The sequence below is a fragment of the Apiospora aurea genome, assembly GCF_038362705.1.
Source record: "Apiospora aurea strain CBS 24483 chromosome Unknown utg000001l_segment0_segment0, whole genome shotgun sequence".
Taxonomy (NCBI): domain Eukaryota; kingdom Fungi; phylum Ascomycota; class Sordariomycetes; order Amphisphaeriales; family Apiosporaceae; genus Apiospora; species Apiospora aurea.
The window spans coordinates 1,557,017-1,583,436 of record NW_027117388.1 but is presented as its reverse complement, the minus strand read 5'-3'; the positions used below and the strand labels follow the sequence as shown (position 1 = coordinate 1,583,436).

At 54.4% G+C, this 26,420-nt stretch overlaps 1 protein-coding gene across 1 annotated transcript; it reads right to left on the bottom strand.

Annotated features, from left to right (window-relative positions):
* Positions 1-167: 167 nt before the first annotated feature.
* On the bottom strand, positions 168-25,826 carry PG986_000500 (uncharacterized protein; the record flags this gene model as incomplete). The annotated part of the gene is made up of 7 exons (XM_066836722.1): positions 168-359; positions 431-5,720; positions 5,765-11,575; positions 11,633-23,348; positions 23,397-23,732; positions 23,886-24,117; positions 24,171-25,826. The coding sequence occupies 7 exons, from the start codon at positions 25,824-25,826 to the stop codon at positions 168-170; spliced, it is 25,233 nt and encodes an 8,410-aa protein (XP_066705615.1).
* Between the last annotated feature and the right edge of the window lie 594 nt (positions 25,827-26,420).

The following is a 26,420-nucleotide window of genomic DNA, read 5'->3' as shown; positions in this document are numbered from 1 at the left end:
TATCTAGGAAACTTCTGAACCACAACCCAACCCAAAACGCCTACCCTTTTTCCATCTTGAATAACAGAAAAGCTTTCAAGGAAATACAAACCCATGATACCCCAGTACCCCCAACGCCACCCCATTCCGATCTACAAAAGGAAACATCATCGTATATGTATCGGTAATCACCAAACAGCTAATTGGCCCACGACTTCCGCACACGTCATTTCGTTCTCCCGTCCCATCATGCCCAGCACGCTCTTCAGGTAATCCAGAGCGCGCCGCGCGTCCCGTTCGTCCACGACCGAGCTCCAGAACGAGAGCGTGACATCCAGTGCCCCGCCGCCCAGTTCCGAGACCGCGACCACGACGTCGTACTGTAGGAAGAATAACAATTAGCATATGGAACATAGAAGACACGAAGAGACCCGAATGAGTTGGTACTTACAGCCATGGGATCGGGCGAAGAAAACGCCTCAAAAGTAATTTGGTGCTGCCGGTTCTGGCTCTTAGCGCCCACCGCAGCACCGCCATTGGCATTGCTGTCATCTTGCTCATCGCCATGGAAAGCCGCGAGGATGTCGACATCATCGAACTTGCGCATGTTGACCAGAGTGCTGATATTCTTCAGCCCGAGCTCCGAGGGCGCAATGTGCGAGTGTGGCAGCGCGTCTAGGACCGAGGTGTGGATGTTGCGGACGAAGCCCGGCAGCGTCGCCGTTTCTAGCTCCGTCGCGCGGATCCGCTGGGGTACGATGTTGACGAGGAAGCCCAGGGCCTCCGAAGGGATGATGGCACGCGCGCTCGAGAGGTAGGCGAACACAATATCTTCGCCGCCGGTGGCACTGTCGTTCGGGCACATGGCTTGGAGGACGAGACCCCAGGCAGCGTAGACCAAGGAAGGAGCCGTCGTCTCATTGTCGAGGCAGAAGCCGAGGAGCATGTCGCTATTGATTTGGCAGTGGAGTTCTTGTAAGTCGCTGCGTATGCTGTTACCGCCCATGATCGATTTGGTAAGTGGAAAGGATCGAGGTTGAGCGGACTCCATCGCGGTCTTCCAGTAAGCAGTTGACGGCCTGCGGTCCAATGACTCGACCTGAGTGAAATAGTCTTGCAGCGACGGTCCCGGTCCGAAATCGAGCGTCCCAGAGTATGCGCTGGCCAGCTCCTCGAACATGGTCATCAGCGAGAATCCGTCCGTGATGGCATGGTGAATATCCAGGCGACACAGAACTCTGCCGGAGGGCGCCTTTGCAATAGTGACATGGTGCATTGGGCTGAGTTCAGTCCACACTGGTGCGTGCCCATGGCGAGTTTGAAGGTCGTCTGGCTCTTCGATCTCAATGTGTGAGACCTTAGCAATGTGATGTTTAAGGATGACCTGCCCCGTTGTGTTGATGAACAGGGTGCGAAGGGCGGCATGGCGGTCAACAACCTGTTGCCAAGCCCCATGGAGCAGCTCGGAATCTACCTTGCGCCCGCCCACATGCTGTGGAAGAACCTCAATTATCTGGGAGATATTGTAGTACCCAGAGTTGGGACTGTCTTTGCAAGCTTGAAGTACCTCCTTCTGAGCGCTAGTCGTGGGCAGGACGAACTCCACTTCGTCGGGGTCGAAGGGTGCGGGCATCTCGTCCAAGAGGGACGACTTGCCCAACGTCTCGCCGCTCCGCTCGGAGCTGGTAACGCTTTGGGTGGCGTAGGCTTCGTCGACCTTGTGTTCAGCGAGTGCGGCGATCTTGGAGATGGTTCTGTGCGTCAGGATATCCAACACCGAGACCTGCAGGCCGCTCTTGGTCGCGGCCGTGGCAAGCCGCATGGCGGAAATGGAGTCGCCGCCAAGTTTGAAGAAGCTGTCGTCGACACCAATATCCGCCTCTTTCACGCGGAGGACCTTGGACCACACCCCACGCAGGCTGCGTTCAATTGTCGTGGATGGTTCTCGCCTGGTGGCGATATCGTCGGCAAGAGAGAAGGTGCGAATCATCTCCGTCGGGAGTGCCGATACTAGGTCTCGGAGAGCTCTCCGGTCGCGTTTTCCAGCCAGACTCAGCGGGATCTCGGGAAGCGGCACGAAGATGGATGGCAGCATGTACGAAGGGACGGACGCGGCTAAGCTGGCCCGCATTAGACGAAGAGTCAAGTGCAACTCAATAGGGAATCCATTCTCCAAAATTTCCATGCAAGCATCTGGCCCGGAGCCAACTGCCACGAACATGGCCAGTGCCAAGCCACTTCGTCCGGGCAGGGTTACTGCCTCCACTGCGAGCTGGGAGATGGAAGGCGGACAGCAGAGGCTGGCGTGGTGTTCAATCTCACCAGTCTCGACGCGCTGGCCTCTGATCTTGACTTGCGTGTCCTTCCTTCCCAGATAGTCCAAGCTTCCGTCCGAATTGTAACGAACAAGATCACCCGTTCGGTACAGGCGCTTTGGCTCACTAAACCCGGGCCACGTTACGTTCTCTAAGAAGGCATCGGCAGTGTTCCCCGGAAGTTTCAAGTAACCTCTTGCCAGGAGCGGTCCTTCGAGCACAAGCTCGCCAACAGTTCCAAGTGGTACGAGTTTGTTGGCATTGGAGCTCTCGACGACCCATGTTAGCGCGCCGCATCCGACTCCGATGTTGGCAGCTAAGTCGGTGGATGAGAGATTGGAGCGACCGACACAGGCGACGGAGCATTCGGAGGGGCCGTAGTAGTTGTGTAGGGCTACATGGTCCGCCCAGACGGCGAGATTGTCTTGCTTCACCGCTTCCCCTCCCAGGCATATCGTCTTCAGAGTCGGAACTGCCTCAGGATAGAGTGTTGCTTCGAGAACCGATGGAGTCAAGTCAGCCGTGTTAACGTCCAGCCGATTGATAAAGTCTGCCAGGTCGTTGAGTTTCTCCTCTTCAGTGGGCACGCAGACAGCTCCGCCCCTCATCAGAGAGAAGAAGATGTCGCTGAGGCTGACGTCGAAGGTGTAAGACGAGAACTGGATCACGCGCGAGCCTGGGCCATATCCCATGGCCGCACCGTAGTAGGATGCGCTGGTGCACAGAGACTGGTGTTCGAGCAAGATTCCCTTGGGCTTGCCGGTACTGCCACTGGTGAACTGCACCACAGCGACGTCACTTGGCTGCGCGATTGGCAGGGCACTGATTCTTCTTGACGGGGTCTTGCCAATGCGCGTGATCTCCTCCGGACCAAGCGCCAACACTGCCGCCACAGGGAGGAACTTGGATGCGTGGCGAGAAGACGTGATGACAATATCGGCATCGACGTCTTCAATAATACCGTGTAGGCGGTCGATGGGGTGTTTGGGGTCCAGCGCCACACAGGCTCCTCCGGATTTGAGGATAGCCATCATGATCACCACGGTCCATGGGGAGGCGGCGAAGCAGTAAGGGACCTTGGTACCAGGGCCGATGCCTAGAATGGCGAGACGGTGTGCCAGACGAGTCGAGAGTTCGTCTAGTTGGCTGTAGGTCCAATTGATCTCGGTGGAGCACACAGCCATGGCGTCAGGGTGCACCTTGACCTGGTCCTCGAATACCTTGTGGATACATCCTTGAACGGCTATGGGTTCGTCCGCATTCCACTGCTGGATCTTGGCGATGTCAGCATCACCAAGGATAGGTATGTTGCGCGCCGGCACGTCCAGGGTGGATTCAGAGAAACCTCCGAGCGCCTTCTCAAAGCTGTTGGCCACGCTCTTAGCCTGGTAGTCCGAGACCACATCTGTGTAGTAGCTGATCGTAACGAAGATCGACTTGTCCGACACCGCGACGCTGAGGCTGAGCGGGTACTCGGTGGGGTCATGAGCGCTGACTTGCTCGAAGTTGAGAATTCCAGAGGGCTCCTCCGACGTTGACGAAGCGACCTGGTAGGACATGATGCTGTTGAACAGAGGTTGGCCCGCGAGCCGCTGCATGTCGGCCAGGGAGCAGTTCTGATGGTCGAGGGCATCGATGTAGTCGTTGTGCACCTGCTTGACCAGATCGCCCGTGGTGAGGTCATCTGTGAAGTGCACCCGGCTTACGAGCATATTGACAAAAAGCCCGACTGCGTCGCGGACGCCGTCAATGGGTGAATCGCGACCGGCGTTCAGGTAGCCGTAGCAGACTTGATCCGTTCCGGCGAAGTTGCGAAGTACCAGAGCCCAAGCCGCCTGGAAGACGTTGGCGAGGGTGACGGATCTCGCAGCGGAGAAGGCTCTTAATTTGTCTGGGTGTGGGATCTCGAGTTCAAGATCCCGAAGTTCTTTCGTATCACCCGAGTGTATGCCGCCGTTGACCATGCAAGGTTCAAGGCCGCCCAAGTACTTACCCCAGTAGTCGAGGCTCGCTTGCCTGTCCCGACTCTGGAGGTATGAGACGTATTGACTGTAGAGTGGGCCAACATCTGTGGAAAGCAGCCCTTCGTAGGCTAACCCAATGTCTCGAATCAGTATGCCATTCGATGCTCCATCACCGACAGCATGGTTAATCGCAATCTTGCAGTAAGTGGTGCTCGATGCTGTAGCATGGCAGATGATCAACTGCGCTGGTGTCTCCACCTCCCATGCAAGACTAGGGTTGAGTGTCTTTGACTTTTCGAGTAGCTCCAGAGCCTGGGTGTCGGTGTCGCAGGTGATCTCTATCGTTGTGTTGGGCATTGTTCTCAATACGACTTGGTTGAGGGCGCTGTAGTCCGAAATAACGCTTACGAACACCGTCCTCAGGCTCTGATGTCGGTGAACGACAGAGTTCCAGGCGGCCTTGAGTCTCTCCGTGTCCACAGGCTCGCTGTTCGTACAGCTGAGTTGGTAAATGGCATGGACTGTGTATAGCTCAGAATCGATACTTCGGGACATCATCAAAGCCTCCTGTAGTGGCGTGGCAGGGTAGATGTCCTCGACATCTCCTACGGCGATGTGGTGTTTCGGCAGGGAGTCTTCAACGAAGCTGACGAACTCCTCGTCTGCCATGGACAGGAGAGGGAAGTCGCTAACAGTCAGTTCTCTGGTGTGGCCTTGTAGGTCTCTGATAGCTTCGACTAGAGAGTGTTCGGTGTTGGCCAGCCACTGTCGTATCTGGCTTTGGTTCCGCAGGCTGCGCTGCCACATCATTGAGAAGTTCAAGCGGCCATTCATCACACCAGACGAGATCTCAAAGATTGCAGTGCGCTCCAAGTTGGGGCTGACGTCGAGCGTGTCTGCGCCGAAAGTATCACGAGGCACCATTTCGAAGAGCCCCTCGGTTCGTTCAAGTTGCTGGTACTGTCCGACGAAGTTGAGTACGATTTCCATAGGCCCGTTGAGTGCAAAGCGTTCTCTCCCTTCGGGGTTCAAGAAGCGAGAGGCAAAATAAGACCATCCGTTCATTGGGGTCTTTCGTCGACAGTCTTTTACTTTCCGAATGAACGGCTTGACTCCGTCGTTGTGATGGCTGGAAATATGCACAGGGGCCAGCGTCGTGAACCAGCCCACAGTGGAAGAAATATCAATCGAGTCATCCCAAGATTCGCGACCGTGGTACTCAGTGAATATGCTTGGCAGGTCGCGATCCCGGAACGTCTGCGAGAATGCATGACTCAAGGCTCCGATGAGGATGTCAACGGTATCGGTGCCTAGCACTTGGCTGCAGTCTTTGAGAAGCTGCGATGTCAACTCGGCATTGAGTGCGAATGAATGTTCCTCCACAGCGCTGAACGTGTTGGCTTCAATGAGCGCCCCCAGTAGTTCAGTGGCGCTTGCGGTGGGGTGAACGGGAGCGCCGTTTCTGGGCGGATTTCCTCCGCTTTCTTTTGTTGCAACGAGAGCCACGTCTGGAACGACAGCGGCTTGCTCTTCTCCTTGAAGTTCTCAGACGTCAGGTACTCCTCAAGGTCGCTAAGGATAATACGCCATGACACCAGATCGACTGCAAGGTGGTGCGCAGCCATGAACAAGACCTGCTTTCCGTTGTCATTGGTGTAGACGTCAGCTGCGAACACTGGACCCTGGAAAACATCCAGGCCGCTCTGGCTGTCCGCCATGATTTGTTCAAGGTCAGCAGTGGTTTCATGGAAGATCAGCCGGTACGAGCTTTCCGAAAGCGGCAGGACTTTCTGGACCCAGTGGCCATCTGACTTCTTCTCAAAGCGCGCTCTTAACATGGAATGACGAGACACCAAGTAGGAAAAGGCCTCTTGCAGTCTTGCTGCATCCACGTCGTGGCTCAAGCGGACGAGGAAGCTTTGATTGAACCGCCGGGGCCCCGTTCCTTCGGGACAGATGGTGTCAATGAGCATTGTTTGGATTGGCGACAAGTCGAAGGGTACGCCAATTACCTCATCCGCCAGCTCTACTCGTTCACCTTCGGGCTGGGCCAGCGAGGCAAGGTGTCTAATTGTATGACTCTGGAGCAGCTGTCGCACGCTCAGTACTAGGCGGGACGATTGAAGGCGGGAGACCAGCTGCATCCCAGTAATTGAGTCACCTCCTAAAGCCATAAAGGTCTTGTCCAGCGGTATATTCTCGAGCGTCAGATTGAGGACGCGGGCAATCGCCTGCTGTAGGATGCCTTCTGTCTTTGTCGCAGGTATCGCGGAAGCAGCATCGTGTTTTAGAGAAAGCGCTTCGATGCGTGCGACGTCTGGGTCAAGGTCTTCCATCCACCGTTGAATGACCTTGCGGTCAGCCTTCCCAGAGGAAGTGAGAGGAAGCTTGCTGACCGCGAACCACATTCGAGGTACCATGTACTTGGGAACCCGCGAAGGCATAGCTTCACGCACTTCGGTGACAGCCTTACTCAAAGCCTCTTTCGTGGAAGCGCTCTCCACAAACTCTAGCCTCTTGACGGAAGCTGCCGTCGTGCCGGCCACGAGCACCGTAAGGACATCCTTGCAAGGGCCGGCGTGCGGAACAAGGGCGATGAATTGAGAAGTCGGTAACATATTGAAGAGATGGTTCTCAATCTCACCCAGCTCGACTCTTTGTCCGTTGATTTTGACTTGGGCATCTTTGCGACCAATGAACAAGAACGAGCCATCATCGGCGTAGCGAACCAGGTCTCCCGTCTTGTAGAATCTCCTTGCTTGGCCATGGCACCACGCTGTGCTGGTAATGAACGCCGCAGCAGTTTTTTCTTCGTCGTTCAGGTACCCATTAGCGAGAATGGGCCCTTCGATGAGCATTTCACCAACCATGCCTATGGGCGTCAACTTGTCGTGGTCGTCGGGATCCACCACCCAGAGCCGGGCTCTCCTGGCGGGCCCGACGTTTTGAGGCGTGCCCTGGGGTGTGATTTCGGTCCATGTCACGAACACCGTAGCTTCTGCCGGGCCGTACCCTTGAACCATGCGGACTTTCGCGGCCCACTTATCGACGTCCTCTTGGAAGACAGCATCCCCTCCGAGCTTGAGAGTGCGTAACGTCGGAACATCTTCCGGTTGGATCAACCGACTGACAGTTGGCGTCAAGATTGCGAGTGTGACTTCAGCGTCGCGCATGGACTTCGCGAAGTTAGCACCAAGCTTGTCTTCATCAGACGGTATGACCAATGTGGCTCCCACGGTCAGGGTCGCAAATATGTTGTAAATGGATGCATCGAAGACGTAAGACGGGAACTGGTACACCCTGGAGTCCCGAGTAAACCCGATACCCTCCAGGTCTAGCATCTGGGCGCTGGAGCAGACTGCTCGGTGCGACATCATAACCCCCTTGCTGCGGCCAGTACTACCACTGGTGAATATGATGTAGGCAAGTCTGCTAGGGTCTTTCGGAGGCAATGATGTTACCTCCATAGCTGACTGGTAGTCAGACAGTGTATCGGCGGAGACGACAAGGATTTGCTCGACTGATAGAGCCGGAGCTGTCCCGGAGGCCAACATGACTTTGGCATTGGCCTGATCGATGACATCCTGTCGACGGTTTTCTGGGTGCTCAGGATCAATCGACACGAAAGCTGCCCCAATCTTCATGACTGCCAGCATAGAGACCACGGCCCATGCCGACTTCTCGAAGCAAAGAGGGACGATGTCCCCGGCTTTGACACCGGCCTCAATAAGCCTATGTGCCAAATATGTTGACATCAAATCGAGCTCTGAGTACGTCATATTGGCATCCCAGGAGTGAATCGCTTGCTTGTCTGGGTAATCTCGTGCATTCAATTCAAACATGTCGTGCAGGGATGCCTCAACCGTTCCTGGGATATCGGAGTTCCACTGATCACAGATGGTATGGTGGTCCTCCGGGGTAAAGAAGTTGACATCGGAAAGCAGACTCTCGGCGTTGACTTCGGATAGTTGTCGGATAAGATGGCTAAATTGGAAGAGGATGCGTTCAACCTGGAACCTGGAGAGCAGATGAGAGTCTAGATGTGCCAGGAGCTCCACATGTCCCTCTTTTCCAAGAGCGCACTCGACCGTAAGTGGGAAGTTGTCGAACTTGTTCAGCTCTCCAGAAACGGGCACCAGCCAGGGGTCGTTCTCCACTTCGCCTTTGGGTTGAATGACGAGTAGATTGTTGAAGTCGCAGGCATCTTCTGCGCCCTGATTCAAAGTTCGGATGTTCTGGAGTCCAGCTTGCTCATATGGGATTGAGTCTGCTGCTTGTTGCTGCACCTCCTGTAGGTACTCTGATATCGCCTTTGAGCTTTCGAGTCGAACCCTCACGGGGACAGTCGCAATAGTTGGTCCTTGCATCTGCTCGATGCCTGCGACAGGTGTGTTTCTTCCGTTCTGCGTCATCCCGAAGACGACATCCGCCGTTCCACTCAGCTTTCCGACCACTAGCGCCCAGGCGGCTCGAATAACGGTAGCCTGGGTAATATCGGTGTTCTGCCTGGTGGCAGCCAGCTGGATGGTCTGAGTTACCGATTGATCACTACTGGGTCGGTAATCAGGGGATGTGATTGTAGGGAAGTCGGTTCGAGTGTAGCCCCCGAGGGTAGTGCTCCAGTACTCATCACTGTCGATCACATTCGAGTTGTAAATGTATCGGATGAAGTTGCTGTAAGAGGGTGTTCTGGTAGGCACACCAGTCTCATAGGCCGCTTGCACTAATTCGAAGAGCGTGCCTGCTGACCAACCGTCATACGCCGCATGGTGAGCAGTCCATACGAACCAGTTCTCGGATCCATTATGAATGATGGCGTATCTGGTAAGGACGTCGCCTTCCGAGATGGTCCTCTGAGAGTCCGTGTCCAAGTAGCTTGCGAGGCTGCATTCGGCTTCGAACCAAGACAGGGGTCGCTTGTACACAACTTGGCAGGTACCATTGAGCTCAGTATTGACGAGCGCTGTGCGAAGTATTGGTGTCACAGCATAAACGGCCTCCCAGGCCTGTTTAAATCGAACCAGGTCGATATGCGACGGGATTTGGAAGACCATGCGATTGACATAAGCTGTGTCGCTTGTCTGGGTGATGGCAATCAGCGCCTCCTGGAGAGGCGTAGCCGGATATGCATCCTCGACTGTGAGGGTGGTAATCCCTGCGACCTTCTCGATCTTGTCTATGACGCTTTGCTTGTCAGACAGAAGCTCGAATGGCGCTACTTCGTTCTCCGAGACGGGTCGAACTTCTCCTGTCTTCGTTTCCACAAGTGTGGCCAGCGCCGACAGGATCGGATGCGAAAAGAGCTCAGTCACAGATATGTAGACATCCTCGCTGCGCATTTGCGATGCGACTCGCATGGCAGACAAGGAATCGCCTCCAAGTTTGAAGAAATGGTCATCCGATGAGATGGTGTCAGTCGGGATGCCCAGTATGGACGCCCAAATTGTCTGCACAAACTTCTCGGCCTTGGTGGAGACCTCCTTCCCGCCGGACCCTCGGAGTGAGTACGCATCGATCTGTTCCTGGGACAGCGACTCGGCGAGCAGCAACATGGATTTCCGATCGGCTTTGCCCGCCGCAGACTTTGGTAAGGATGTCATGGGGACATATATGGAGGGAACCATGTAAGTTGAGACCCTCTCGGTCAAGTCTTTCTGTAGTTTCGAGAGAACATCCTTCAAAGTGTCGGTGAAGTCTGCGAGTCGCGGAGAGGAGGCGGGAGCTCTCTCAATGTCCGGGATGCTGATGAAGGCTACCAAGCGTTGGGTGGATGTCTTGTCGGATTTCAGCACAGCGACAGCCGTCTCCGAATGCGCTGGCAGGCACTCGAGAATTTGGTGCTCGACTTCGCCGACTTCCATACGCTGGCCGTGGATCTTGACTTGGCCATCCTTGCGGCCGGCGTACATGAGGTTGCCATCATCGCGGTAATACACCAGATCGCCAGTCTTGTAGATGCGGTCGATTGTGCCGGGAGCTGCCCAGGCCGGAGTGGTCTTAAACGCCTGCTCTGTCTTGTCGGGGCTGTTTAGGTAGCCCCTTGCTAGCGTTGGGCCACTAAGAACCAGCTCGCCCAGTGAGCCGATGGGCGCCAATAGGTCGTGGTTAGCGGGGTCAGCCACCCACGTCTGAGTGCCGATAGCTTTGCCAATCAACCCAGCATCATCCAGACTCTTCAAGCTTCCAATCGAAGCAAAGACAGCCGTCTCTGTCGGCCCGTAGCCTACGAGAAGATTGAGTTTATCGGACCATTTACCAATCAAGCTTCTTGGAACCGCTTCTCCTACGAGGGCCAGTGTTTCCAGCGACGGCAGGTTTTCAGGCGACAAGAGCTGCACCACAGAAGGCGTGAGCATCGAGAAGTTCACTCTCATGCGTCGCATTGCACCTTCAATGTCGGCCGTCTTTTCCTCCTCCGACGGGACGCAAACACAGCCGCCCGACACTAACGTTGCCAGTGTCTCTGTAATAGAGGCATCGAAGGAATATGACGCGAATTGGAGAGCACGCGTCAAACAGTTGAGCCCAAGACCGGGCGCGTGTTCGGCAATGTTACTAGCAAGCGATCGGTGTTCAATCACGACACCTTTGGGCTTACCGGTTGAGCCCGACGTGAAAAGGATGTATGCGATGCTGCTTGGGCTGGTTTGGGGTAACTCAACGTCCTTGTCTAGCGGTAGGGCCGCGATGACCGACTCAGAGATGACCAGTGAATCGGCAACTCCATCAAACCGTCGAGCTTGTGTGGGTGAAGTAAGAACAAGGCGCGCGTCAGCCTCTTGAAGCAGAGACTTAACGCGTTCCTCCGGGTCGTTGATGTTCAAGGGGAGGAATGCCGCACCAGATTTCAGAATCGACAAGATTGCCACAGTCGTCCAAAGCGATTTCTCGAAACAGAATGGCAGAATACTAGCGGATTTGACACCTTTTCGCACTAGGTGCCTGGCGAGACGATTTGTATACTCATCTAGCTCATGATACGAGAGCTCACCATCCCATGCCGAGACTGCTGGCGCACTGGGCTGAGAGTTTGCCCGCAGCATGATGCTTTCTGTGACGGGTTGATCAACTGCTGCGGGCACATGGGCATTCCATTGGTCAATGACGGTTCGGTCGTGGATGCTGATCAGATCAGCGTTGCGAAGGGCCTGATCTGGATTGCTAAGAATAGTGTCCAGAGCTGCTTGGAACGTGTGCGCAATGCTCATTGCCCTCAAACTTGAAATACCATTCTGCGGAGAGTATCTCACGACAAATCCAAGACGGTCTGCTGAATAAGCAGCATTGAGAGTCAGAGTGAACTCGGTCGGGTCGCGGCTATGTAGCAGGTTCATCTGCAGCCCGCTTGGGGAACTCATCACCGAATCGTCAAACCGTTGGATTGACACCACGGTATCGAACAAGGCTCGGGTCGGGAGCTGCAACTCATGCTGCATCTCTGCGAGTGATGTATGCTGGAAGGGCAGGCTTTCAAAAAAGTCGCGCTGGACTGTATCGGCCAAGTTGCGAATACTAAGTGTATCGTCGCTCATCTCGAGCCTGCACGGGAGGACGTTGATGAATGGGCCAACAGTCTTTTCGATGCCTTCGAGCGGCAAATTGCGACCTGCAACGGCGTAACCGAATGATACATCCGCGGACTGGGTATAGCGACGTAAGACCATCGCCCAGGCAGCCTGGATCACTGAGGCATGTGTGATTCCATGAGTATTAACGAAGTCATCGAGCGCCTTCGTGGTGCCCTCAGCGATAGGCACATCGATTGAAGGTACTTCGCTGATCTCTTCAGATTTCGCAACGGGCTTGATATGCGAGACGAGGCAAGGAGTTGCGCCTTTCAGATAGCCCATCCAATGGCCCAAGGCGTCTTTCGCATCCTGGCCTTGAAGATAGGCGATGTAGCCCTGGTACGATGGGCTCGCTTCATCAGCCAGATTGTCCTCCAAAGCTGCGATGAGGTCGCCAAAGATTATATCCATGGACGCGCCATCCATCAGGGCGTGGCTGATCTCAAGCTTGCATATAACGCCAGCTGATGTTGGAATGACAGTCAAGACATGCGGGGAACCACCCGACCAATTCGCCGGGGCGCGGTCCTTCAAGGAGTTGAGGGCGGACTCGTCGTGTGCTTCAAGGATGTTGATCTGCGGCCGCAGGTTCTTGAAGATGACCTGATCAAATGCCCCATTGGATGTCTTGGTCTCCACGAATACGGTCCGCAGCGAAGGGTGGTGCGCAACAACCTTTGTCCAACCAGCGCTCAGAGTGTCGGCACTGATTGGTACGGGTGAGATCAGGTTGAAGATCACACATGTCCGATATTGCTCCGCATTCATGGAGTTGTTCAGTAGCATGGCGGTCTGCAGTGGTGAGCAGGGGAATATGTCCTCTATCTCTGTCCAGTCTGAAGCACCGAATCGGGCGCATACTTCAGAAATCTGTGCGTCTAGCCTTTCATGGGTAGTATGTAAGAGCGGGAAGTCGCTCAATGTTGGCAGATAGACCTGCGACCGTTCGCAAAGGCCACTGATCAGTGCTTCCAGTGTATGTTGCACCGAGTGTACCCAGTCTCCAAGGCGATCAACGTGTTTCATGCGATCATTCAAGATAAACGACATGTGCAGTTGGCCATTCCGAACAACTGCGGATACTTCAATCAAAGCAAACCGAGGCGTATCGGGGCCGACTTCGGACGCGTCCCCTGTGAGTTCCCCGTCCAACGGAACGAGCAACTGGTCTTCGCCCTCGAGTTGTTGGAATTGCCCAGCATAGTTGAAGATGATCTCAGCCATCAATTCGTCTTGGAAAGCAGCCTGTCCGTCGGCGTTCAAGTACCTCGAAGTGAAGTACGCCCAGCCGTTCTGAGGGATACTGCGACGCAAGTCCTTGACTTTCCGCAGGGTTTCAAGGACCGGATTGTCAGGTTTGGCTGACACATGAACAGGGCATAAGGCAGTGAACCACCCAACCGTCGATCCAATGTCGATGGTCTCATTCCAGGGCTCTCGACCATGTCCTTCGACAAACATGGTGGGGCTCTCCCGCTCTTTAAAAATGTCGCTGAAGGCTTGGAACGCTGATGCCAATAGCACGTCCACCACATCTGTCCGAAGAGCATCATGGCATTGGCCAATCAGCAGAGAAGTCAGGTTCTTGTTCAAGTTGAAAGTTTCAGTCTTGGTCATGCCATAAGTGTTTTCTGCAGGTGCCGAAATGCCCCAGTATGAGAGATTGCTAGCATGGACATCATATGGCAGGGCCGCTCGCGGGCCAAGGTTGCGTTGAGCGTAGTCAGCCTGGAGAGCCGTCCAAGATTGGAAACTCAGCCCAGTGGGCTCGGGTAGTGGCTGCCCTCGAAGGCTCTGTTCCAGTTCCTCTAAGACGATCCTCCACGACACCAAATCGATGACCAGATGGTGTGCAGTCAGGAACAGCAGCTGTCCTTGACATTCAATGTTGTTTGGGAAGAATACGGCGCGGAAGACAGGGCCATTTATCACATCCAGATTGTTAGCAGAGGCGAGCTTTTCAGTTGCCTCCTCCAAGGTTCGGGCATCGCTGACCCAGATGCAATCGATGGCACCCGGTGTCCCACCGACAGTCTGCTGCCATCTGCCCTTCAAGTCTTGACCAAATGTCGCCTGTAGCATTGGGTGTCGCTCAACCAGACCTCGGACGGCCACGGTAACATCTGAAGGGCTGACTGGCCTTGTCAGCTTCATGCAGAAGCTTTGGTGGAATCGACGTCGGCCGGTGAACTCCGTTTCCGAATCTGGATGTGAGCACTGGGCATGGATATCTACGTAATGCTGCTGAATGGGCGTAAGATCGAATGGCTTCCCAATATCGTCGGGGACAGTCTGGGCAGCCGCGTTCTGGTTGGCAGTTTCTGCGCCCATGAGCATTGCCAGCTGCGAGAGACTGGCTCTGCTCATCAGCTTTTTGAGACTCAACGCGATGCCTTGGCTTCTACATTTGGCTATTAAGCGCATCGCACTGATGGAGTCACCGCCCAGGCTCATGAACGACTGATTGATGCCTGCCCGCGCAGGGTCTATGTTGAGCACCTCGGTCACAATGGCGTGCAACCTCTTTTCGTCCTCGGTCTTGGCGAACTCGATAGTAGTGGGGGCCAGAAGGTTGTCAATCTGTTCTTGTTGCTTTGAATCGATCTCGGCCACCCAGCGACTGACGGCCGAGCGGTCCCTCTTACCCGAAAGGGAAACCGAAAGAGCCGTGACGAGGATCCAGACTTCGGGGACCATGTAACTTGGCAGATTCTCCGATAAGGAGTCGCGCATCTTGTTGACCAAGATACCTGCAAACTTCTGTTGCTTGGCTGAAATAAGCTGCAGAGGAGCAGTGTCCCGAGCGGCGAACTCCTCGAGTACGACGACGGCTGTCACCCTCTTTTCGAACGGCCCCGACTTTGGAAAAACGACGCAAGCCTGACTAACAGGGCCGAGTGCATTGATGTTCTCTTCGATCTCGCCGAGTTCGACCCTCTGCCCACGAACCTTGACCTGCTGATCTTTGCGCCCGAAGCATTGAATTGAGCCGTCGGGGCTGTATCGCACGATGTCACCGGTCTTGTAGAACCGGCCCTGGGGCGACCACTTCAGACCAGTAACAAATGCAGAAGCTGTTTCTTCTGGTAGGTCAAGATACCCACGCGCGAGGATCGGACCTTGCATGAGGAGCTCACCAGGGCAGCCAATTGGCATGAGAATGTTGGCATTATTGGGATCCACGATCCAAGTGAGTCCACCGCTACCGAACCCGGTGTTCGTGGCCTTGGTCTCAGGCATCACGTTGGCATTGATGAGGCAAAGGACGGCGCACTCTGTTGGACCATAGCCATTCATTAACTGGAGGTTCGCAGTCCATGTTCTGACATCGTCCTGGCTCAAGGGTTCCCCTACGAGAGCCATGGTTTTGAGAGATGGCACCTCTTGAGGATCAATGAGTCTTGCCACCGAAGGTGTAAGGGATGCCCAGTTGGGCTTGGCTTCTTGAATCATGCTGGCGACTCCCGCTTCGTATGCTTGCTCGCTGGCAATGCAGATGCGGCCACCCACCGTGAGCACCGCGAGGGACTCCATCAGGCTGACGTCAAAGGCGAACGAGGAAAATAGAAGGGCGCGTGTATCTGGTCCCATCCGCAGGAGCTTGGTATAACTATCCGCACTGCTCAAGAAAGCTGCGTGCTCAACGACGCAGCCTTTAGGTGATCCCGTACTGCCTGACGTATAGATGGCATACAGCATGCTATCGGGTTGGTAGCTGGGCGTTGGTGCTGGGTAATCGGACAATTGACCTATGGCATCTCTGCTGACTTCCACGCTCCGCCATTGAGTGTGGTCCCAGCTGGCGAGGTTCTTCGAGGAGCTCAGGACGAAACGCGACCCGGTTGATGATACCACGAATCGCTGTCGCGCAGCAGGCAGTTTGACGTCGAGGAAGACGAATGCACCCCCGGCTTTGACTACCGCTAGCATAGCCACGATTGCCCATGCCGACTTTTCGAACGATAAGGGGACTAGTGTCTCGCATCTCACCCCCAGCGAGTGACAAAGGTATGCCGCGAGGCGTGTCGCATGCCTGTCGAGTTCCTCATAAGTCATTTCACCATCCCAGGATGAGATTGCCAAGGCAAAAGGAGATTCTTCCGTCCTTTTCGCGACAACGTCCCAGACGCACTTGTTGACCTTTGGCGGTTCTTCGGCATTCCACAAGCCCAGGTCAAGCTTATCCTCGGGGCACACGAGGTCCATATCTCCTAGGGTTATTTCCATGTCCACGCTCAATTGACGGATGAAGTGTTCAAGCTGAGCAAGCAGACGATCTACCTCGGCGGAGTTCAAAACATGGTTGTCATAGGTCGCCGCAAGCTTGACCTTGTCACTTCCCAAGGTACACTCCACCACTAAAGGCTGTGTGAAAAAATTGCCTGTGTCGACAGGAACATTCTCAACACCAGGGATGGCTAAGACATCAGCATCGTCCAGGCCGCCTGGCTGAACGACCAGCAAGCTCCGTAATTGGCAAGCAGCTTCGCAAAAGGCGTCAAGATGACGAATGTTCTGCAACCCCAGGTACTCGTATGGAACCATGGTAAGAGACCCCTTGTGCACTTTGGAGACCATGTCTTTGATGCTATCGGTAGAATCGAACTGAACTCGTACTGGTACTGTCGCGATAGTTGGGCCAATCATATCAGCAATGCCCGGCAGAGCCAAGTTGCGGCCAGCGTTAGTCGTCCCAAAGACGACATCCCGTGTCCCGGAGCGCTGCCCCAACAGAAGCGCCCAAGCAGATTTCACGATGGCTGCGAGAGGTATATCTGATTGAACCTGTCGGAAGTCCATGGTACGAGATGTGTTGAATCGGGCATCGGCTTGGTAAGTAGGCGAAGGCAGGTGAGGAAAGTCGCATGTTGTCGCGCCTGCCAGTTCAGTAGCCCAGAACTTCTCTGCAGCAACGCGATCTTGGCCATAGACGTGCCAAGCATATTCGGAGAATGGAGGCGGTTTCTGCAGCGGCTTCCACTGATACGCCTGCGAGAGCTGATCCATAATGAGCGAGACAGACCATCCGTCGTAGATCGAGTGGTGCATAGTGCACACCAGGTATTGCCTGTCATCCTCGGATATTAATGCAAAGCGCGCGAGCGCATCTCCGTAAGCCATGGGCTTCTTCTTGTCGACTGAAAGATAATCCTGAACAGACTCTCCATTCTTGATCTCCATCCGGTCGTTGTACACAACCTGGTAGCGCTTCCCGAGTGCGCTGACGATCCTTGTTCGCAAAATGTCATTGTTTCTTCTGACAGCCTTCCAGGCGTCAATGTACGCCTCCAGATCGGCATCTTCGGAGATTGAAGTCACCAGCTGTAAAACATAGGCACCTGGCTGGCCCAGCGTAATCGACAGCATTGCATCTTGCAGCTCAGTGCAGGGGTACACGTCCTGGATCTGACCAGCCTTCATCTTGTGCGCCTCAATTGCCACGTTGGTGACTTCGGCCTTCATTCCTTTGACGACGACATCATGACTATCGTTGCGTGAGGGGTCGTCGGGCTTGGTGTTGATGAAGTTAGCCACAGTGGCAAGTTCCTGAACGGTGGGGTGATTGAAGACGTCCACAACCGTCATATGGACATTCTCGTGTCGTGCTGCAGCCACGAGCCGGATGGCTTTGATCGAGTCGCCTCCGCGGTGGAAGAAATTGTCGGCAATTGACAGTGACGCACCCTCAACGCCCAAGGATGTAGTAAAGAGTCCATGTAGACTGAGCTCCATGGGTGTGGTTGGGGGACAAGCCTCTGACAGTCCCGCCAGTGCGTAACGAGCAACACTTGACTCGGGAATATGGCAAGCCAAGTCGATCAAAGCCTTCCGGTCAATCTTTGTCGATGCGCTCAGTGGTATGCGATTGACCGGGATGAACATAGAAGGTATCATGAAGGATGGAACCTTGTTCGCCATGGCTGTCGCTAAGGCCTGGAGGTTCTTGAGCAATTCGTCCGACATGGGCATTGTTCGTGGCTTGGTGCTTAGGTCGGCCGAGTCGGATGTGTTGATGAAGGCAACTAATTGTCTATCGCCGGCGTGGCCAGAGCGAGAGATTACTGCAGCAGCTACTTGCTTCAATGTCGACATATTGGTCATGATACAGTGCTCAACCTCGCCGAGTTCCATTCGCTGGCCGCGCAGCTTCACCTGGTCGCCATCCTTTCGGCCAATGAAGTTGAGGGTTCCATCTGCGTTGAGACGGACAAGATCGCCTGTGCAGTAGAATCTAGAGGTGAACCCCTGCTGGCTCAGGATGCTATTAGAAGTGAACCATGCAGGATCGGAGATAAACGCAGCTGCCGTCTTCGCAGGCTCATTGATATAGCCACGAGCCACGGGTGGTCCTCCCAAGAGCAATTCGCCCGGAGAGCCCACTGGTGCGAGTCTCTGTGGGTTCCTGGGGTCCACAACCCACAGAGTCTGACCCAGGCGATGGCCCAGGTTCGACCCGCTACGGGCCGCATCGATCCTGGGGTGCATGAGGGCAACGATGGAGCACTCGCATGGGCCGTACGCATTCTTGAGAACCACAGAGTCGGACCAGGTCGCCACATCATCGGCGGACATTGCTTCACCGCCCAGTAGCAGTGTGCGGAGGTTCGGGACGTCGGAAGGCGTCAGCAGTCTCGCAAATGACGGGGTAAATAGCGCCCATGTGCAATTGGCGCGCCTGATGAACTCGGCTGTGTCGTAGGATCTCTCGCTGTCGTTGGCGACGCAGATACACCCCCCAGCCATAAGGGGCATGATGGTCTCGCAGTAGAAAGCGTCCCAAGCATATGAAGAGAATTGCAGAACCCGTGTTGTGTTGTTGATATCTGCCGCGTTCGTCAAGGGCTCCACGTTACTTGCGATGGCTTGATGCTCGATAACCACACCCTTCGGCTTGCCAGTTGTGCCGCTGGTGAAGTTGATGTAGGCCGAATTGTGCGGCTGAACGGCCGTGACATTGGGGCGATCGTCAATCATCGCGCTCAAGTTCATAGAGTCGACGACAATTAACCTGACTTGGGTGTCGAGGCTCTCGCGACACTTGTCAATGGTTGCGGGTGACACCAGGCCAATGCGGGCAGACACATCCTCGGCTATACCTCTAAGACGGGATTCGGGATGCGACGGATCAAGTGCGACGACACAGCCGCCGGCTTTCCAAACCGCCATCATGGACACAATTGTCCAGGCAGACTTCTCGAAGCACAACACCACATTAGTTTCTGGACCCACCTCCATGCTCAATAGCTCGTTTGCTAGCTTGCTTGACAAGAGATCCAACTCGGCATATGTCAGACTCATTTCGGTCGAGAACACGGCGGGGGCAGTCGGCACCATCTGCACACGTCGCCTGAATGTGTCATGAAGACACTCAGACTTGGCAACGGGCGCCGGAGTATTGATTCCAATGTACTTATGTAGGGTATGGTCGCCAATGAGATCTATGCTGCCGACCTTGATATCTGGTTTAGCTACGATGGTTTGCAATGCAAGTACGAGGGCCTCTCCGATATTCTGGGTGTAGGATGGGCTCAAAGCCGACGTCCAGTGTGCCATGTAGGCGGAGAATGACCTCTGGTTCAGCTCAAAGTGCAGCGTGAGTGCGAACTCTGTGGGATCATGGAACTCCAGTGGGCGTAGAGATATGGCGGCAGCCGACTCGTCCTCGTCGGGGGTTCGTTGAAAGTCGAGAACAGTATTAAACAGGGGCTGCCCACCGAGCTCAAGAGCATGCTGAACCTCTGTTAAGGAACTGTATTGGTGATCCAGGCTCTCAGTCAGACTGTGGTGCATGGCCTTTACCGCATCTATGGCGGTTACACTGTAGTCGACCTTGGCATGCGCGACAAGCATGTTGACGAGAACCCCAGCTATGTCTTCAATCCCATCGATTGGAGCATTGCGTCCGGATGTGAGATACCCAAACGACACCCGATCCATTGAGGTGTAGGCGCTTAGCACCCTGGCCCAGGCTACCTGCAAGACGGCAAACGGGCTCACGCTGTGTTGCTTGCAAAATGCATGAATTGTGGCGGCGGGAATGCCAAGTTCAAGAGGCTTTATTGCGAGATCGTTTTCATCGGGTGAGTCCGAAAGATTCGGGAGACAACATGATTCTGCACCGGAAAGTTCAGCCTCCCAAAACGTCAGGTCTGAACTTCGGCCACGCTCCTGCATATGCTGCAGAACCTGACTGAATCGTGGCACGCTTCCGTCGATATCAAGGTCTTCTGCATATGCTCGACTCAGATCCCTGAACAGCACATGGCAAGACTGTGCATCCAGTATGCAATGACTGAAGTCAAACCGTATCAGGGCCCGACCCCCAGCTGTGCTACAGATGTTGAGACGGTGCATCAGCCTCCCTGAGGAGTAGTCGTTCTTCCCTAGACTCTTCCACAGCGAAAGGGCTTCATCGACTGACTGGGATGTTGAAATGCTGACTTCCGGAATCACTCGAGGTAGGACCACTTGCACATGGTACCCGGTGCTGGTCGGGTGGTCGACAAAGACGGCCCGCAACACTGGGTGTCGATTGACGACTTGCATCCAGGCTTCGCGTAGGCGCAATGCATCGATGGGTTTCCCTGCAGCTGAAATAACCTCTAGGGTCTCATGTACTGCATAGTTGCCGGAGTGCTTCCCCTGTGCTAGGAGCAAACCTTCTTGAATACCCGTACAGGGGTAGGCCTCTTCAATCTCAAACGGGCTATCCTGCGGACTCAAGGGTGCAAGCCGGCCTTCCAGGCTGTTGATAAAAGTTGCGAGGTTGTCGTAATCAAGTTGAAGTAGGGGGAAGTCGGACAAGCTGTAAAGTTTCGGCATGGCGGGCACCTCTGCAGCGAGACTGTTCAAGGTAAGCTCAACCTTTCTAACCCACTCGCCAATCTGGTCCTGACGGCCCGATTTGGCGTTGAAGATAAAGTCAAACATCACTCGGCCGCCTTTAACAGAGGTTGTGATCTCAAACAGTGCCATTCGCCGAGCATCGTCTGAGAAATCGGGAGCTGGAAGGGGTAGCATTCGGAACAGGCCGTCCGAACTCTCCAGCTGTTGGTATTGCCCTTCATAATTGAAGATGAGTTCCATTGACCCGCCACCTAGGGTGCCTTGGGCCATGGCAGAATCCAGGAAGCTCTTGCCGGGCCCTTCCTGGAGTCTTCTTGTGTCCTTTGTGGCTCGGATCGTCTGCATGAGATCCACATGCTGTCCTGCCCAGGTAACTGGGATGCGTAAGGGCCATATGGCTGTAAACCAACCAACGGTGCCAGTTGCGTCCATCCCATGGAATGCTTCGTGGTCTCTGCCATGGCCTTCCATGAAGACTGAAGGCACGTCGCGGTCTGCGAAGACCTCTGCGAACGAGTTGAGAATGGCCGCCAAGAACAGGTCAGTGGGCTCGGTTCTCAGCGTGTTGTTGCAAGCACCAAGGATAAGGGCAGAAGCCTGTTGGTCCAGCGAAAACCCAATCTGACGGCTGTCTTTCTCAATGTTGGGAATCCCCTCGAAATCCCAGTAGCTCCAATCCACAGCGCGGTGCATGTGTGGGCTGTGACTCTGGTCCTCAGCTGCGACACCTGACGTAGCAATACGCTCTTTGGCGAGCTGGAGGTAAGGTGACGATAGGTTGATGCTGATAGAAGTGCCCGAAAGCATATCTTCTAGGTCTTGAATAACGATCCTCCAGGAGACAAGGTCTATGACCAGGTGATGGGCAACCATGTACAGATATTGGCGCTCGCCCCTGCTCATGAGTGTTGCTGTGAACACGGGACCATTTTCGATATTAAGTCGGCATTGGACCAGGTTGGCATGCTGCTCCATTGATTTATCATCCGATACATCAGCAGTGTCGAAGGTGAATGACTGGCGAACCACATCGTCGTTGGATTTGGGGATTTGTTGCGTCCACTTCCCGGTTGATGACTTGTGAAAACGGGCTCGCAACATTGAATGTCGTTTCACAAGGGAATCGAGCGCACCGCGAAGACGGACAAATGGAATTGGTCTTCGTACTTCCAGCATGAAGCTCTGGTTCCATCGGTTTGGTGCGCCTTGGGTAGCGAAGAAGAGACTCTGAACTGGGCTCAAATCGACGGGCGTCTCGTATAACTCCTCGACATCGTTGGGTTCCGCAGTTGACCCAAATGCCTTGGCGCAATTCGCCAGGCTAGCAAGTGATTGGTCACGCAGCACGTCTTGTACAGTGACCAGAAGCTTTTGCGCCCTGCAGAGCGACATAACGCGCATTGCCGTGACTGAGTCTCCACCAGCTGATAGGAATGTACTGGAGCGTGCGATTGCTTCGAGCGGGAGATTGAGTACACGGGCCCATATCTTTTGGATCTTTTGCTCGGTCTCTGACATTGACCTTTTCGAATCCTCCTCCCTTTCATATCCGGCATCCTTGGATGATTGAGTCACTCGGACAAAGGACTCCTTGCTCATCCCGTCGACCCACTGCTGGAGGCCCTTGGTATAGACCTTGCCCGAGCTAGTGATGGGCAGCTCTTGCAGAACTGCCCAGAGCGTAGGGATCATGTAGGTAGGGAGCGACCCAGCCAGCTTCTCTCGAATCTCGAAGACTATCTGGGCTGTAGCATCACTCATGTCGTCCTCTGCGAACTGGATTTGAGTACCCATGGACTTGGTCTCTCCATGAAGAGACACAAGTCCCACAAGGCGCTCCTTGCAGAGGCCCCTGTATCCCTTCACTACAGTGCATTGCTTCACTTGTGCATGCGAGGCAATCTGGTATTCCACCTCGCCCAACTCCAGCCGCTGTCCACGCAACTTGACTTGGTGGTCCTTCCGGCCCATGATTTCAACGAAGCCATCGCTGTTGAGCCGGCCAAGATCGCCTGTCCTGTACAGCCGGGAATAAGGCTCGAACGAGGCGTGCGACCATCGCGGTCTGTCGAAAAATACCTCGGACGTCTTTGCAGGTGCGTTGAGGTAGCCCCGCGAGACTCCTGGGCCCTGGACGCTGATCTCACCAATACAACCAATGGGCATGAGCTTGTCATGATCTGATGTGTCCGTAATCCAGACCGGCCCTGTCATGGCCTTTCCGATCAAGGATGGTTGGGATGTAGCGGTGAGCCTTGGGGAGCACGTCGACATGATGGCACTCTCGGCCGGACCATAGGCGTTAAACACCGCGACAAAGGGTGCCCACGTCTCCAGCACTGTTCTGGAGAGTGGCTCACCTCCCAGAACCAAGACCTCGAGGCTTGGTACTTGTTGTGGCGTAATCAAGCTCATGACCGTCGATGTAGCCAGAACCCAGTTGCACCTTGTTCTCTCGATGAATCCAGCCAAATCGTTCATTCGGTCCTCTTCCGAAGGAATGCACACACAGCCCCCAAGGAGAAGAGCAGCAAACATATCAAAGATGCTGGCATCAAAAGTATGGGCAGCAAACTGTAGGACGCGAGATTGCTCGTTCATCTCTAATGCTGTCCCATAGGCCTGACAATTCGTCGCCACAGCTCGATGGACCGACACAACTCCCTTGGGGACACCTAGTTGAGGTCAGCCATGGCCTTCGACGTTGGGTAGGTATATCTCACCAGTGCTACCGGATGTGTAGACTACTAAAGCTGCAGAGTCGGCCCCCACCCCTGCACATGGTGCGTCCGAGAACTCTGGAAGGCTGCCGAGGAATGTAGCATCGAGTGAAACCACCGCTGCGGCTCTGTGCTGGAACAGTTGATTATGATCCGGGGAAGTGACAATAACAGTGGCACTTGTGTCGTCGAGGATGGTGTTGAGGCGGTCTGAGGGGTGGTTGGGGTCCAGCGGTACGGCGGCGCCCCCTGCTTTCAGAATGCCCAGAATAGCCACCACCGTGTACAGTGACTTAGAAAAGCAGTATGGTACTAGCGTCTCGGCTTCCACACCAAGAGCTACCAAGTGATAAGAGAGCTGGGTTGACAGTGTATCCAGTTGCCTATATGTCAGTTGCCCATCGTGGGCTTCCACAGCGAGTGACGTGGGGGATAATGCCGCTCGTTCCTGGAAAACGCTATGTATCGTTGACGTACCTTGAGAGAACCTACCATTCCTTGAAGTTGAATCAATGTTCCAGTCCACCATTGTCTGGTATTGGGTTGGCGATACTACATCCAATTGCGCAATCTTGTAGTCGCTATGAGAAATTACGGCCGCTATAACTTGGGCAAGTGTATCGGCGAGTATCTCTGCCTGTGCTGGTGATATCCTGTGAGTCCAATAGTCCAGCTGAACTGAAGGAGTATCGGCCACCGTGTCCACTATCACAGCGATATCGTACTATTTTCATCATTAGCCATCGGAAGTGATGAAAGCGGTGGTCTTTACCGTACCTCCGTAGGTGAGTATATACTGAGCTGTTTAACCCCAAGACCGGCTTGGGAGTCTTCTGAGTCCAGCGACAGTGCGTTCTGGAATCCTATTACAGTATTGAAAACAAGATCTCTGGGAAGATCAGCGGTCTTTTGTATATCGGCAAGGGATAGATGTTGAAAATCGAGACTCTCCGTGGTGCGCTCAGCTACCTCCTTCAGGAGTGACATGACCGAATCTGACAGGTCAAACTGAACGCGGCACAGCAGGGTGCTCACGAAGGCTCCAGTGATGGAGTCGATGGAGTCGATGGGGGCATCGCGTCCTGAGGCTGTGTATCCAAAACACACATCGTCTTTGTTGAGATATGAGCGCAAGACGATGGCCCAGGAAACCTGGAAAAGATGGAAAAGGGTGATTTCGTGGTGGCGGCAGAAATCTGAAATGTCCTGTGTGATGGAGGAGAGATTGACTTGCGCGGACATTAGTTCGCTTTCTGGGGAAGAGGACATGTCCCCATCGAGGAGCGTGGGGAAATGGCAGGGCTCGACACCACGAAGGTACTCTGACCAGTACTGGAGGCCACGGTCAGAGGGTTGGTGAAGGATATTGTCAAGAAACAACCGGTATGTCGGGCCCGGGCCAGGGTCCAACTTGCCATCATACGCCAGTTTCAGATCTCGGATCATGATGTCGAGCGATCCACCGTCGGTGATGGCATGGCTGATGTCCAGTCGGACGTAATGCCTCCCGGACGGGGTAGCGATGACGGTGAAGCGATGGCCCAGTTCGCCAAACTCAGCCATCGCGTGGCCGTGGTCACCTAGGAACATGAGGCGCTCCTCACTGGCGTCATTGGTCATGATGCGCAGAACTCGAAAGTCTGCTTTGACGCGTCGAAGCACGATTTGCTCAAAGGGAGACTCGGCCGTCGTGCCTTCGACGAAGACAGTACGCAAGGCGGCATGGCGGTCGACAACGGATTGCCATGCTTCCTGGAGACGTCTCACGTCAATCCTTTCCTTGGGTTTGGATATGGAGAATTCGAATAGAATGCGCATCATGTACGCGCCAGGGGTCTTCGCTTGCGCAATGAGGATGCCCAGCTGCGTTGGCGAGCAGTGGTACATGTCTTCGACGTCTGTGTCGGCGCCATGTTTGTATGAGAGGTGATCGAGACGCTCATGGCGCTCGTCGGCAATCTTCAACTTGTTGATTTTGTCGTTGATCGTCTCGGCAGTCGTGCCTTCCTTCGATGCATGTGGTTCTGGTTGGGGTTGTGGCTGTTGTTGTGAGGCGGCGGTTGTGGCTGGTGCTGCCACCTGGTTGGCAGCTGATGTGAGCCCCTGAATTGTTGCTCCTCGCATGACATCTTTGACGAGCACCCTCACGCCGAAGCGGCTCAATAGGGAGACAACTTTCATCGCTGCCACTGAGTCTCCTCCGAGACTGACAAACGATTGAGTCTTGTTGATTAGTTCCGTAGGGATTCCGAGGGCTTTGGACCACACTTCGTGGATTTGCTCCTCTAGATTCGCAGCTGCGGATGCCCCAAACCCATCTTGGGCATCCGTTCGCGACATGGTTGGGAGCACTTGTTTCTCGGGATACTTTCCAGCGTTCATAGCGGTAGTCTTCTCCGCAAGCCGGTGGCCTGCGTCGCTATAGGCTCCCATTGTTGCTAGCCTTAGAAGAATGTCCTGACTAGAGAGAATGTTAATCTCGGCCGAGAACTAATGTGGTCATGTTGGTCCTGGCTTACAATGTTGGTACAATTAGGCGAATAGTGAGAAGAAAAAAATGATCTTCTTCCAAGTGCGTGTATGATCTTCTGAAGACGTAAATATGCACAACCAAGTAGTCTCCTTGGTTGTTCGAATGCAAGCTGCGGAATATGGTGCAGGTACACTGCAGATAGGGCCAGACGCTGTATGCTGCTTAACACGAAATGCCCGGGTGGAGTGTGTGTATGTTTGTAACAGGCAGGTAATCCCTTAGGTGGGGATTCTCAAATAATGGTGTTGAGTATGTCGGGTTGATATTGAAGCTGATCTCTTCGGGGACCTGACAAGAAATCAAGAAAGTCCCAGCTGAGCAACGTCTGATGATGATCGTTTGTTCCAGACTTCTGTGGGGAGCAAGGAGGGACGGCGGAGATTAACGCAGGTCGAGAGAAACATGCGCTGCAATATGTTTCTCGAACAAGGTCACGGTTGCACTCGGTTACATAATCGAACGGTCATCTGCAAATGACTGTATACGAACTGGGC